A 14,844-nucleotide genomic window follows, 5' to 3' on the forward strand; every position below is an offset into this window, starting at 1 on the left:
GGGCTCCTTTCCAACCTCTCATTCCACAGTCAGTATATCCATCTGGAGTTGTCCCATCCCAGGAACAGAATGCAGCACTTACCCTTGCTGAACCTCATATGGGCAGCAATTGCCTATCTCTAATTTATCGAGGTCTCTCTTCAGGGCCCCCTGCCTTCCAGCGGATCAATAGTTCCTCCTAATTTAGTGTCACTGGCAAGCCTACTTAGCCTTTAATGACAGTGACGAAGAGCACAGGGCCGAGGATGGAGCCCTGTGGAACCCCACTAGTGACAGGTCACCACTCTGATGTCACCCCATTCACTGTAACCCTGTGTACCTGACCCACGAGCCAGCTGCTCACCCATTGCATGGTGTGTTTATCCAGCTGTGTGCTGGACATTCTTTCTGTCCAGAAGGATATTTGAGAGACTGTATCAAAAGCTTTATTGAAATCCAAGAAGATTACATCAAGTAGCTTTCCTTGATCAACCAGGTGGATTACCTTCTTGTAAAAGGAAATAAGGTTTGAAAAGCATGTTCCCACACAAAGCCCTCCTGGCTGCAATGAATGACTGTGCTGTTCTGCAGGAGTTTTTCAACATGCACTAGCTAGCCCTTTTTGAAAGGAGCCAGCATTTCCAAAATGCAGTTAGTCTCACAAATATAGACACCTAAAACTGTAATAATTTCTTCAAGTGGGATTTTTTTGTTTGTAGGGTTTTTTTTTTTTTTGTATTTTTGTTTTTAGGTTTTTTTTTTGTAGAAACTTTCTCTTTAATTAACAAGAAAGGGAGCCTTAACTGACTGGACTAGATTTTTGTATTCAGAAATTACATTAAAGGAAACCTATGTTAAAGTTGGAAAAGAATTAGAGTTTGATCCAAATCCACACCAGAGGCTACTGTGATAAGAAAGGGATTTGGAAAAAAGAAGGCAAACAGATTCACAACTATTTAACAAATTTCAGAAGTGTACTGAGGGACCAAGGTGGTGGCGGAAATACCCATTCATAGTCAGGAAAAAGATTCACAGACAGTTTTCCTCAGTTTAATATCAGTTGATGTTATAAACTGCTAAACCCAGACATCTTCACATTATTACACTTGATGCACCATAAAACAGGTTTATGTTACAGTGTAAGGTTCAATATTACAAAAATTGCAGAGACCCCCCACACAGAAGTCTTAATTTTTCACTCCTATTCACATCTAAACCCAATATTCTTAACTGTGTACAAATGGAGTATTTCCTTACATCTTCTAGAGCCGCTTTACAACCACCAGTTCTAAACAGCAACACCAACACACTGGTAGTGAGAAATCAACTCAAAATCAAGAAGTGCCACTGCAGCCACTTCCTCAAGTCACACACACTTCCTGCTGGAGAGCTGGCTGTGGAATTTTGTTGTCCTCTGTCTTTTCCTGCCCGGGAACTTGGCACACAGTCTTTCGTTTGAATAACCGTAGACTCAACCGTAACAAGTCACTGTCCATCGCTGCGGAATTTGTGTAAGTTTGTTTTGTTGCACCCTGTTGAAATTGGAAATGGAATTTAAAAAAGGGAAGAACTGAAAACAATGTCTTTTAACATGCAAGCTGGGAAATTAACCTCAAGTACTCTCAGTAATTAGAGGTTTAATCATACTAATCATACCACTAGAAAAAACTTGGAGAATTATGATTTTTGTACCAGCATACAAAATCGTAAAACTTACAGCAGAAGTTTTTATTTTAACTTGGATTCTTACAATTCTTACAAAAGCACACAGAACCTTAAACAGGAAAGTTATTCAACAGTTACCTTTGAGAGAATATTTTACCTAATTATTTTTATTATGTATTCTCTAAATATAGAAAATGCATCTTCAGAATTTAAACCCCAAAATTATAAGAAACAGGACCTAGCTCTGGTCTCAAACTTAAATTAATCTCTCATTTTACATAAAAAATAAACACCCTACAACCTCTATAAATAAAAGTCAGTTTATTATTTAAAGGACCAGATCTGCTTCAGAACAACAAACACAAAAGTTATCTCCCAAGAGAAAAGCTCTGCTTAGGAGCATGTGTTCCCACCCTTGGACCCAGCACTGTAAGCAGACCACTTGCCTTTTCATTCTTCATGAGCTGCTTCCGAATTGCAGAATCCCTGCGGAAGCACAGCGCTTTGCAGCAAGGACCCAGATTGCTGAGAAGGCCGGCTCTCTCCTCTTTTCGCCGAAGTGCAGCCATGTTCAGTGCTCCCAGCTCGTGTTCAAAAAGGTTTTCTGCATCTAGAAAGAAGTGAGATTTGCAGAGATCTATATAAACATGGTATTTTTGAACAGCAACATACAGTCATATCAATTTTCTTAACATTTTACTATTTGTATTTCTGCCTTCTAAACAATATCAAAGTTTGGAAAAAAAATAATAAAAAGAGTATTTCAGTTTATAAAATCATATGAATAAATCCTTTGCCATTCAAAGGGAAGGATGGATATCCTTGTATTTAGTTTCAGCACTGGAAAGCAATATTGAGACAGCAATCACTGGGAAGCCTAAAAATGAAGTGACAGCTTTGGACAAAAGACAGGGTATGATTTATGGTAAGACGTGTGATGGACAAAAGGTGTTTGTTTACCACTTGCATTAATCATAAAGTAGCCCAAGTTTCACTTCTTTGCAAGACACCAGGTAACTGTGCCAATGTCAACACTTTTTTTGTATGGCTATGCAGAAGTGAAATACAATTACCTAGGATAATTTTTTCATTTGTGGTGGATGAACCTGGAGAACAAGTCAGCAGCTGCCAATGGATCACCCCTTCCTACCGGCTCACCTAAGGCATTTAACAGAACTCAAGGTGACAGGACCAGTCCTTCAACACATTTACCAGAAGAAACAGTGTGGAGAAAGAACACTTCTAGAAAAGATGGATCCTGAGGTGACTCTTGTTCTGCAACAAGATTCATATGTTTCTAGGAAATGCAAAGACAAAAAGAGCACACAGGGCTGGACCAGAGCTCATTGATTTACAGCCCATTTACAGTAAATGAGAAGATTATAATGTAATAGAAAAAAAGCTGGAAAAGTATGTGGCTGAGTCGAATCCAGCTGCCTCTACATAGTAAAGCTCGTGTTCAGCAGAGAATTTAACACCTCACTCAAGATGTGAAGAGCCCTGTGGGAAAATACTTTTAAAAGCAAAGACTGCTCTAGCAGTTTGTCAGTGTGAACATAGAAGAGGACAAAGTGGCATTTTTTAAACCACTCAGAACTTGGATGAAACTCGGTAGTTTTTAAACTACTTTTTAAACAAGGTGAAAAGAAACAAGTAAGTTACATGAAATGAAGGGCAGGTTAAAGGGAACTGCACTGAAGTCAAAGACAACCTCAATGGACAATCAAAAAATGGAAATAAGTGACAAGACACAAAAAGGTCACTTCAAAGGTAAAACAGACAGCTTGCAGAGTCTTCTCAGGTGCCAGATGCTTGCTGAGCATATCTGGCAAGTAAGGATGTCCATATCTTTAGAGGAGCAACTGCATATAATAGAGGGCACGTCAGCTAAAAATCTCAATACCATCACATACTACAGATTTTTGTTTCCAAAGCAAAAATAATTTAAAAAGCACACCCTGAAACCAGGTATCATTTCCCGACTTAATGCATTTAATAGTATTACCAGAAATATTTCAATTTATTCCTCAACAAGAACAAAGATGGGAACACCAACCTCAGGAATAAGAGACAGGGAGACAAATCATACAACCATGAAGTCCAGTGTGAAAATGCTGCTTTTTCACTGTTACACACTGAGCACATCTAGCGCAGATCCATTCAGTTTTCAGGGCACCATATTTGTGTCTTTCTTTAGACTACATGTGCTGTGGCTGTGTAGTCTCTATAAAGAGAACACTCATCTGGCTGATTGCAGAGGAAGTGCAGACACTTGAAAGCCTACTAGCAGTGCTGGAACTCTGATGTTGACAGATTGCACACACACACCAAAGGGAAACCAAGAGAGGCACTTCAAATCCCCCATCCTCTCCAGAGTAAGGTTCTGCTGAATCCAAGTATACTTAAGACAGTCCAGAGGCAGCGCTGGAGAGCCTCCTATTATCTCTAAGGACTGTATTTCTAGGGTAGCATGAAAGGATTACTGAGATTATTTCAGGTATCATTTTGAACACCCAGGTGAAATGATCCTGCAGTGCAGTTGCTGTTGCAAGGAATCCCTGGTAAGAATTGTTGAAGTATACAGCAAAATTAAGGCTTACAGGGAGAGAGACACAGTTCACACCTTGACTATATAGTTTGTATACTGAGGGAAAACTCAGTATTTTATTTGACTCAAAAAAAAAAATAGGAGCAATAGTAACAGCTCACAGTTAATACAGTTATACAATTTAAATGGCTCAAGTAAACAGCGATACTGATGGAGATTAGCACAACTAAAAGAAGTTTAGGATTTTTTTTTTCTCCTCACTTATCCGAGACTGTGAGGTTAACAAGACAACAAGAATAGTGTAAAGTGAAAGGTATTGTTTTAAATTAAGAACTAGAATTTACTGAGTAAAAAAACCCATGAGCTCTGCAGATACTGTTATTTGTAAGCCACAATTTTCTAACGTTCAGATCCTGCAATAATTTGCTTAGAGGTCTTACAGAAAGCAAATGTGTCATAGTCCCAAAAGAACCATTCTACCATGCAAGTTGTTACAAGCAGGTCAACTGGTTCCTGGGATGTGAAAGAGAAAAATAATCTTTTTTTCTCATGGAAAAGCCCTGCTAACGCTCAGAACTGTAGTAAACAGTACTAGTACAATTGACGCCTATCCCATTTATCATGCATGTCTTGCAACATACACTATGTCCAAACCTGTGAATTATTGTATTTCCCATTTTTAGTAGAGATATAATATACATATTTCACTTAGTGCCTTCATTCTGAGCCAAAACCCCTATCTATAAATTCTAGAAAGGATCCTTAGAATGAAAATAAGAAATCTTTATTTCTTTCTTGAAATACTACTTCTAGTTCACTGGAAAAGACATTTAGCTCTCTAAGACAGAGACAAGTCAGGCTAGGAAAGCATGAATTGTCTCACAAAAAGAATATTCCACTAAGATAAAAGCAATTTTGTTTTGTTTATTAGTCTAGACCTCCTCACCATTGCTGCAATCAAAACACTAATCTGACCAACACGCTATTGTATCACATTTCTGTAATTTTCACACAATACTCATTATACACTTTCTGTGGTCTTTGAAACCTAAAATAATGAACTAAGGCACATTTCATAAGGACTTTCTCATTACACATAAAAGACAGTTTAATCCCTGCAGAAGTTACCTTTAGGTTTTTCTAACACTCTCTGGCATGTCTCTTTTATTTTGCTGAAGAGCTCTGGTCCTGCCAACCGCTTGGAAATGCCAACTCTCAGCATAACAGCACCTGGTGTGAATTTTAAGAGCGCAGCCCCAGGCTCACGTGGTTCTTTTGGCTGCTTTGGCATAAGACTGGACCAGTCTACATCTATAACATCCACTGGATCTGCAAAAACATTGACAAAGAATGAGTTATCACATCACCACCCCTTACCACAGCTGATTAATTTCACACGTTGTGCACATGCCTGTCTCCTGAAAGCAATATATATATAAATATATATATATATATCATATTATATATATATCATATTATATATATCTATATCATATTATATATATATTACATGAACATTGTTCTGCAGTCCTCTTGGACCCTCCAGGTGAGAATGTCAAAACTCACTCAGATGGGTGGAAACACTCAGATGGGTGGAAAACAGGAGAAATACAAAAAGAAATAGAAATAAAAAGCTATATGGATTAAAAAACCCAACCCATGCCTAATATTCTGCTTTATTTTTATTGCAATCCCTTTGTGAAATCAGATCCTGCTTAGGCAGCACGTTTGGACATATTACTTATGCATTCAGAAAAGTCACAATACAACTGAACATGATAAGATGGATTCAAATTAAATGCTCAGAAAGCTAGTTCACACAGCCCAGATTACCCAGCTGAACTTAGGACAATTAGACAATTCCATTCTTCCCAGTGCACTTGGAAAGCATTCAAGCAGAGACAGAATCTGCTCACAGACTGCACTCCTAATTCAGAAATACTGTCAACATCACAATAGCAATATATGCACACTGATCTAATCTTTATATTCAAATAATCACAAAGGGGGTTGATATACTTTTACCAGGCATCTTCTCATCCTCCTGTTGATCCTCACGCTTTTCAGCATCACCTGCCAGAATTTCATCCAGTTCATCATCACTGATTGGCTCGTATTCTCCAGCACCAGACCCCAGTGACTGCACATCATTAGTCTTTGTTTCATCCTCTCCTCCTACAGAGACAGATATATACTGTAGCTTTAAAGCAGACTTATTTGTTTTCTAAACATGCTGTACACTGCCTGAAGACAAAAAGGTTTAGCAAACCAAACTGTTAGCCTTTAGGAACAAGTATATTCAACATAAAAACTGGTATTAACCCAGAGAAACAGTGAAGTTATTCCTCCCATACACAATGTGGCACTCTGAATTTTACACAGACTGGTCAATTTTTTGGTGCAGTATTAGTCAAACTGCTCAGAGAAGGCCAATTTCACAACATACATGCTGATTATCTGATATGTGTAGTTTAAAATAATAAAAAGTTCATGAAAATCTAAGTGCCACAAAGTCTTTCAGATGCTTTAGCATATTAATCTAAAATCAAGATTCAATCCAAAGGTCCTAAAATAAGTAACAAAACTCCAAAATACAAAAACGTAACAGGTATCCTTAATGAAACAATTATGTACAGAATTATAAACTCTTTGCAGCAGTCACAGGAAGAGCTTTTAGAAAAACCATGCCAAACTTCTTGTAGTCGTTACCCTCCTTTCCATCCACATACCACCTGCATACACAAATATGAGTGCTTTATCTGGAAACATATTCCTGCGAACACAAGACACTCCAACACTGAATTTTGCAGTTCACAAAAGGGACATCCTCTCAACCTCCAAGACTGAAAGATCTGACTTAAGCATTTAAAAATTCCATTGCTCTAAACTCAGGCTTTATTATGGCTCTCCACCATGAGTACTTAGCAATGAGTCGTGCCACACAAACTGGACAGAATTTACAAGGATCTTCTGCTGTGGATGACTATTCTGACACCTTCCAGCTCCTTTAGCCAGAATGAAACTGCTTTCATTATAAGTTTCCTCCCCGTTCTTTGGGGATTTTTTTTGGCTTGCCTTTGAGGGGGAAGAAAAAGTAGTCACCTCAACTAACCTAAAAATCAGCAAGGAAAAAGCAAGTAAAAGACAAGAGCATAAACAAACTACTCAGACCATCTGGCAATGTATTGGAGGAAGCATATAGCATCTCAGGCATTATTTAAGCACACTCCTAAAGCAAACACATAAGGTTCAAAACATTAAGATAATTTAATAATATCCTGACATATTTTGTTAAGACAACATACAACAGTTATTTGCCCAAGTAAATACCAAATACCTCCCTAACATCATCACATTTGGAAACTGTACTTAGTTTCCTAACAAGCTTTTAGTTTTTAGGAAGAAGAATAAGGTGATCTGCACTAGATTTCATTTTATGTCTTACAACTTTCAATATTCACTGCCTGTGAGAATCCACCTGCTGCATCCACACTGATGTACCAGACACACTAGTTCACCAGTATTACATGCCTGGATCCATTAAAAACGTACTGTATTACAAAATTTAAAATTATACAATTCATAGTTCTCAATATGCAAATTACTTTATATTTTGAATTTTAAGTAAAAGTTTGATCATTTCTAGACTCTTACCACTCATGTGGAAGTGTACTTTTATATTAATTCTGCATTAAAAACTCAACAAGCTCATCAGCTGAATGAAGCAATGTAAGGAGGAATTACAAAGTAATGAAAGACAATGAAGTATACTAAACCTTAGAAAAGAATAACCACAGAATATAGAGTATGCCTTAATAAAATGGAATGCCATCTAATATTTTATGAAATAGATTTTCCTAAAATAATTAAGAAATCCTAAATATACCATAACTCCCTACAGATGATAACCTGCAGAGAATTTATAACATAACCTTCGCAAAACAGACAAAATACATTAAAACAAGTATGCTGAAAGGCCAGACCTAAGAACATATTTAACATGCACAGCTTATATGGTTACAGGTGCCCTCTTGGAAACAGGTAATGTACCCAAAAATGGCCTTTCATTTCTTTTCTCAAGGTCCTACATGGTACTCTCAGATTTATCGCACCATGCTTTTCCTCTAGTTTAGAAATTGTTAATTCCAGTTATTGTAGCAAAAGCAGATTTTTCCATGCTCACTTCAAATACTATCTTTGTCAAGTGCTTCCACTCCACAGATAATCTCTTTAAATGAAACCTTCTCCATAGGATCTCTTAACTCTAAAGACCACTTTGTGAGTAATCAGGCAGGAGACCTAAGTACTAAATATTCTTCACCACCCTCTTGAGACAGCATTTAATTCAACTGCCCAAATTAACAATGAACAATACAGGTAATTCTTACTAAGAATGGCAAACACAATGAGCATAACCATAACATACACCAGCTACTCTGGATTTGGACTCTTGTTTCTTTTATGTTGTTCACATAAAAGCACTTCCCAACTCCCTATTATTGTAAAGCTCAAGCTTCTAATGCATGTGACGAACTGTAAGGAGTTGGTCAGTGTTTGCCCCTTACTGACTTTATCAATTCTAAGCACACTTCCCCCAGCACCACTAGAGCCAGCAAAACAAAACTGCATTTTCTGTTGATACTACTGAGATCGCCTCAGATAAGGTTAAATCAGGAAAGATCTATAAGATCACCTTAGGAAAGCTATTTTTGGACTGCTGTGCCAAGTCATACATATGTTTCACCTACTAATCAAACAAACAGTTCTATGATAATTGGGCTCTGGCAGAAAAAAAACCCCAAGAAACAGCTGCAAGTCCAGAGTCTTTTTTTTTCACTCATTACCTGTCACTCCCAAAATAAATAGATCTTACAATGATAAAACAAGGCAATCAAATGTTGGTGTTATCTTTTAGTAAACTGCCTATTCAGAAACATTACATTTTGGTGAAATTATCTGAGATAATTTATGCTTTTTTGCCTCAAGACTCCTCTAGAAATTAAGAAGCAGGACTAACACAATTAACAAAAAGGAAGATGCTCATCAAATTTCTCTCATTGTCTGCTTCCACAGCAGAGAAGCTGAAGCCAATAAGCCTTTCAGTAAAAACTATTCCAATATATCTCAGTTCAGCACTATGCTAGAAGAGAAAGAAAAAAAATATTTGTTACTGCAGGTTCTTTCCCAGAATAGCTCACCTTCTAAACTCTCTACCTTTTCGGCCTCATTTCCATCTTCAAAACCTTGTAAAGGTCCTAAATCTTTGTCTGTTTTTTCCTTCTCTGAAGTCGCTGAGTCCCGGCAAATACCATCAAACTCCTTTTCGTGATCTCTGTCCAGTTTTGTTTCACTGTGCTTTGATTCCTTTTGAGAGGAGATGTCAAGAGTTCTCTCTCTCTCTCTTTCAGCAGTATCAGGCAGCTGTCGGTCCCTCTCTCTCTCCAGCTCCCGTCTTTTCTCCCTGTCCCTCTCTCGCTCCCTGAGTCTCTCTCGCTCCCGGCTCCTTGGCCAGTCTTTGTCCACATCTCGGTCCCAGTCTCTCTGTCTCCCCTCTCTCCTGTCTCTCTCTCGTTCTCGATCATGTTCATGTCGATCTCGCTCCTGAAGCCTTTCCCTGCTATCAAAGGACCCGGATCTGGAATGAACCTGACGATCTGACTCAGGGGAACTTCTTCTTGAACTGTGGCTTCTTGAATCTTGACGATCTGGATAAGAGATTATACATATATATATATACATATATACAAGCATGACTATGACACATAAATGTAATACCATTTTACTAGACCAAAGCATTTTAAAGATCTGGGTATGAAAATATACTTCTCAAAAGCATCCTCTTTAAATTAATAATGCTTTCAGATTGCCTTAGAAGATTTAACCTTACTTAAAAACATGAGATAACTTTTCCCACTTTCAAAAAATAATTTTAGTAGCTACTTTCTTTGATGCGAGAAATCAACTGAAGGTATACAATCTTAACTCAGAAATTTAGCCATGGGGGGAAAAAAGAAAAGAAAAAAGAATCACTTGAAAAATTTTATAACATGTCTTCTAAAAGCTAGGCATGCCTTAGTTAACAAATTATGAATTCAGAAAAATAATTTCAGGCATCTAACCATGAGGAGAACAGAGAGCCAAAATGCTTTCAGAAGAAGGTATTTTTGTATTGATGCTGTTTCAGTTTTAAAACATTTTACCTATTGTTTTCTCATAGCAACTAAACACATAAAAAATGTGGCTATTTTGATTTGCAATGAAGATGATTTCCATGTGCATTAAAAGTATGCCTAACAAGAGCCATAAAAAATTTACCTCATTTTGCATAATTTCAGGAACTTCCATACCAAAATTAACATTACTAAATGAATTAAATGTATTCAATAAATTTAAGAACATTATTTAGATGATAGAACTACCTCAATGTTCTGCTATCACAAGCATTTTCTCTAGGTTTTTCTGTCCTACAAATTACTTTATTCCCCAGACAGCATGAACCAAATTCAACTTAATGTTTGGTGTAAACAAAATGGTAATCCTGGCCACTGAGAATCAGCTTTTCAAATAGGTTGGCACTCGCAGGACCCTTAATGCATTCCAGTTTTACAATGAAAGGCAGACAGCACCTCCTTCTCCTGTCACGCTAATTAGAGCCATGAAGAACCATCTGGGACTTGTACACAGAACGCTAGGTCAGTCTCACTAAAATATCTCTTATTACCTGAAGATGTGCTGCGACTGGGTTCTCCTCGTTTCAACTGATCAATTCGGGACTTCCTTTCAGTGATTTCTAAGCTTTTCTTCTCTCTGTCCCTGTCCCTATCCCTGTCCCTAGAGCTACTGTGCAGGATCCTCTTCCTCCCAGTCTGATCATCCCCACTGCGATGTGCTGACTCATTGGAGGGGGATCTAAGCCTGCTGGAGGCATGGCTCCGATTGCTACCGAGGCTGCTGCTGCGCTTCTGGTCCACAGGCTTACGGTGTGGTCCATCCTCTATAGTAACATGAGGTGCTTCCACCTTTTCTGTCCTTGTCCTGTGACTCTTCCTATGGGAATCCTCAGTGGTTCTTTCTGGAACAACAATGTCACCACGTTCAGGAACATCTTCATCTGACCAGTCACTAAATGTTGTATCTTCTCTTTTTGTGGGGACCTCTGCCACTGCTTTCTCAGGTGGTGCTTCAACCAATTCTTCTTTAGTTACAGGAGGGGTTCTTGGGCCTTTTTTCTTTTTATGATGTGGAACAACTTCTTCATCAGAAACTTCAGAATCACCCTTGGATCTCTTTCGCTTTTTCTCCACATTTTTCCGTTTTTGACCCTTCTTAGGGGAAAAGACCTGGCTTTCCTCAGTTGCTGGTTCATTAGCATACCTTTCCACCCCACTGTCTTCATCTTTCTTCTTCTTTGTGGCCTTTTTCTGTATCTTAGACTTCTTCTTGCTGTCATCGTGCATTCTATCAGAAGCATCTCTTTCTTCAGAAGGACGGTGTCCAAGATTTTCCTGAACCCTGGATCGGGAACCTTCTGAAGCATCTGGTTGCTCTCTTTGTTTATCTGCTGAAGAAACCCTCTCTTTAAACTCTGGTTCTTCATAGCGCCGGGAACTTTCCTTTCTGTCTGATTTCCGCTCTTCCTCTTTCCAGCGGCTCTGCCGTTCCTCCGTGACGTGAGAGGGGCTCAGTGACCGGGATTCCTGTGGCCGCACAACCTGGCTCAGGAGTCTGTGCTTTTCATCTGAAAAATGAAAAAAAGAATGTATCTTTATTTTGTAGGAAGGAGAATGTGTGAGCATTTGCTGTCTTCTGCATGCCAAAAAAAGTGTCCATTAAAACAAATCACCCATTACTTCAGTTAGATTACTTAGGTTTTTCTACTGCTGCAGCAGCAAAAGAATTTCCAATTTGGTAAACATTCACCTTAAACAGGAGCTGTGGAAGTCACTATCACCAGGCAGACATAATACATAGTGACAAAATGAAGATAAATGACAAAAAAAGATGAAGAAAAATGGTAGTGCTCATAAAAATATAAGGAACACTTACAAAACTTTCCCTGTGTTTTTTCTATTTAAAATTCCATAGACAGAGGATAACCTGGGTCCAGCTGCAAAGAAAGCCCAATCCTACTTACTTTTATCATCTCCACTGTTGTAAGCATCACTATCAGGAGAATGATCACGGCGACGTTTGGGTGACTGACGGGGGCTTGGACTGCTTTCGTTTCTGTGACGCTTCCTGAAAAAGGAACACGCACCATCAAATTTCTTCAGGATGCTTTGTGTTTACCATCAATACAATCCCTGAAGTCTAAGCACTTCATACAGAAGACATTTAAAGATGTATTGAAGCTCTGTCGTTTTCTAAGTTGCCATTCCAAGTAACAGCGGTGCACTTAAAGGAAGCACAACGCATATAATGGGGATATTTTTCACGCCTTCACTGGTAGCCTTCTGGTGTAAGAAATTTGGTAGTGCAAAGGGTAATGCATGTTCCAAAGATATTTAATTAACAAAGTCACAAACCCTGACCTAGATAGCTGCTCTTTAAATTTCAGACTTTATAATGTACCACAGTTTTCTACTACGTTTCCATTGATGACTGTATTATTAAAGGCAAGACAATGCAAGCATACATAAAAGGGAAAATTACATTGTCCGACTCAACTCTTAGCTCATGAGTAGTTCTATGATTCAGCATGAACAAAACACTGGAATAACTTCACCAGCACAGTACCAATTTGTGGGCAAGCAGCATGTGCCACACAGATGCAGGGGAGACAGCTCCAGACCAAGCCTATCTATATACATAAACAGGATGTCCTCTTCCTTAAGCTACTCCTCTGTTTACTGACTTACCAAATTCAACAGTAAAAGACTGCCTTTTTTATTTTTTTCTTTGACTGAAGTAACATTTAGATCCACTCACTTGGATTTTCTTTCCTCGTGGACATCTCTTGAGCCTCTTTCTTCTCGAATATCTTCTCTCTTATCCCTGCGGTCTTCCCTTCCTTTTTCTTTGTCATCCCAATCTCTCTGGCGGTCTCTTTCTTTGTCTCGGTCTCGACCTCTCTCCCTTTCGCGCTCCCGCTCCCGATCTCTCTCTCGTTCTCGCTCCCTTTCTCGTTCTTCCCGCTCTCGCTCCCGCTCCTTCTCCCTCTCCCTCTCTCGTTCCCTTTCCCTGTCGTGGTCTCTGTCTCGGTCCCGCTCACGGTCCCTGTCTTTGTCCCGCTCACGGTCCCTCTCCCGTTCCCGAGCACGATCTCGTTCCAGCTCTCTTTCTTTCTCCCTCTCTCTTTCCCGGTCTCTTTCTCTTTCTCTCTCTCGGTCCCTCTCCCTTTCCCGCTCTCTCTCCCGGGCCCTTTCGTCTCTCCTGTCATCAGACCGATCGACCCTTCGTTCCTCTCTCCTCTCATCCCGCTCGAGATCATCACTCCGTCCTTGGTGTCGTACCGGCGAGCTTGCTCTCTGATCTGCAAACAGAAGCAGGTTTCATTACTGAGTACAGCTGAACAGATGTACACTGCTTCCGCTACACTAATGCAAAAACAGCCTTTGTCTTGACAATCTAGATCTAGGTTTGCATTAAATGAAAAGCAACTCCCTGCAGAAACTGGAATGTTCCCTTTGGGGAGGAAGGAAGAAAAAAAGCAGAACTAATTTTGAAAGAATTTTTCAACATTTAGGAAGCGGGCTTTGCTTACTTAACCAAAAGTTGCCAAAAAAATTTTATTATTTCCACCAGACTTTTCTGAATGGCTTCAAAAGACAAAGGTATGCCTCACAATGTAGCTATTACAACTGCTTTATACAGTGATTCCAAATCTGATATAAGATCTTAAAAAGGTGGGAATGGTATGCATTAAGAAATGTTAAGACTTCTGTACAAAGATTTTACTTCCTGAATCTATTAGGAGTCAAGTGCTTTACAATGATTCAAAATATTTACAACACAGAGCAAAAGTTTCTGCAAAACTAGAAATAATGGCCTGTCTCATGACAGAAGAGATCCCTGCACAGAAACACACAACCAAATCTACAAAATAGGGCAAAGATGAGTTAGGGGAAGCAGAGCTACCGGAAGTTTTCATTTGTGTTCTCTGCAGAGTCTTACAGTTTAGAATCTGAGCTTTTTTTTTGTTCAGACAGTGGATTAGAGTCAGAGGGAAAACTAAACATGTTTAGTGAAATGACTGATCAGAAGGAAAGTGAAATCTGATTTATCCAATTATATTTACTTTCCATAGACTTACCTACATATTCTTCATTGTATTTTGGATATTTTTTAAGTATTTCTCTAAGTTTTGACTACTTCATAGCAATTTCTATGCTCATGTTTAGCAGTATTTGAGCCACAACAAATCAATAAAACTATTTTCCTAAAACATATAGATATATATATAAACACTACCCAAAAGAGGAAAAAAATGGAATGAACACAGGTTGATATTTCTCAGCACATTAATCTGAGTGCACTTCACTGTAAATTGAGACAATGTTCAGTAGGCGTGAGCAGGCAGTTTGGACAGAAGTAAATCAATAAAATGTGAATTTCCATCAGTTTAATCAATTTTCATCTCTGAGTGAATTAACAATGATTTAGTGCTCCCCTGTTACCATGTAAAATCAAAAGCAAAGCTGAGTGACACTTCT

At 38.7% G+C, this 14,844-nt stretch overlaps 1 protein-coding gene across 4 annotated transcripts in view; it reads right to left on the bottom strand.

Moving 5' to 3' along the window:
- Positions 1-1,002: 1,002 nt before the first annotated feature.
- The window catches only part of ZC3H13 (zinc finger CCCH-type containing 13), a 46,017-nt gene continuing 32,175 nt past the window's right edge, over positions 1,003-14,844 (bottom strand). Inside the window, exons 12-19 of one of the 4 annotated variants that reach the window (XM_015631352.3) lie at positions 13,121-13,664; positions 12,327-12,430; positions 10,914-11,930; positions 9,391-9,897; positions 6,212-6,367; positions 5,321-5,521; positions 2,091-2,254; positions 1,003-1,511 (exon numbers count right to left, since the gene is read on the bottom strand). In XM_015631352.3, coding sequence (XP_015486838.1) covers positions 1,341-1,511; positions 2,091-2,254; positions 5,321-5,521; positions 6,212-6,367; positions 9,391-9,897; positions 10,914-11,930; positions 12,327-12,430; positions 13,121-13,664 — 2,864 coding nt within the window. In that variant the 3' untranslated portion in view covers positions 1,003-1,340. The remainder of the gene's footprint in view (positions 1,512-2,090; positions 2,255-5,320; positions 5,522-6,211; positions 6,368-9,390; positions 9,898-10,913; positions 11,931-12,326; positions 12,431-13,120; positions 13,665-14,844) is intronic. The other 3 variants (XM_015631361.3, XM_033514693.1, XM_033514696.1) reach the window with 3 other exon arrangements.

Source organism: Parus major, chromosome 1, assembly GCF_001522545.3.
Source record: "Parus major isolate Abel chromosome 1, Parus_major1.1, whole genome shotgun sequence".
Taxonomy (NCBI): Eukaryota; Metazoa; Chordata; class Aves; order Passeriformes; family Paridae; genus Parus; species Parus major.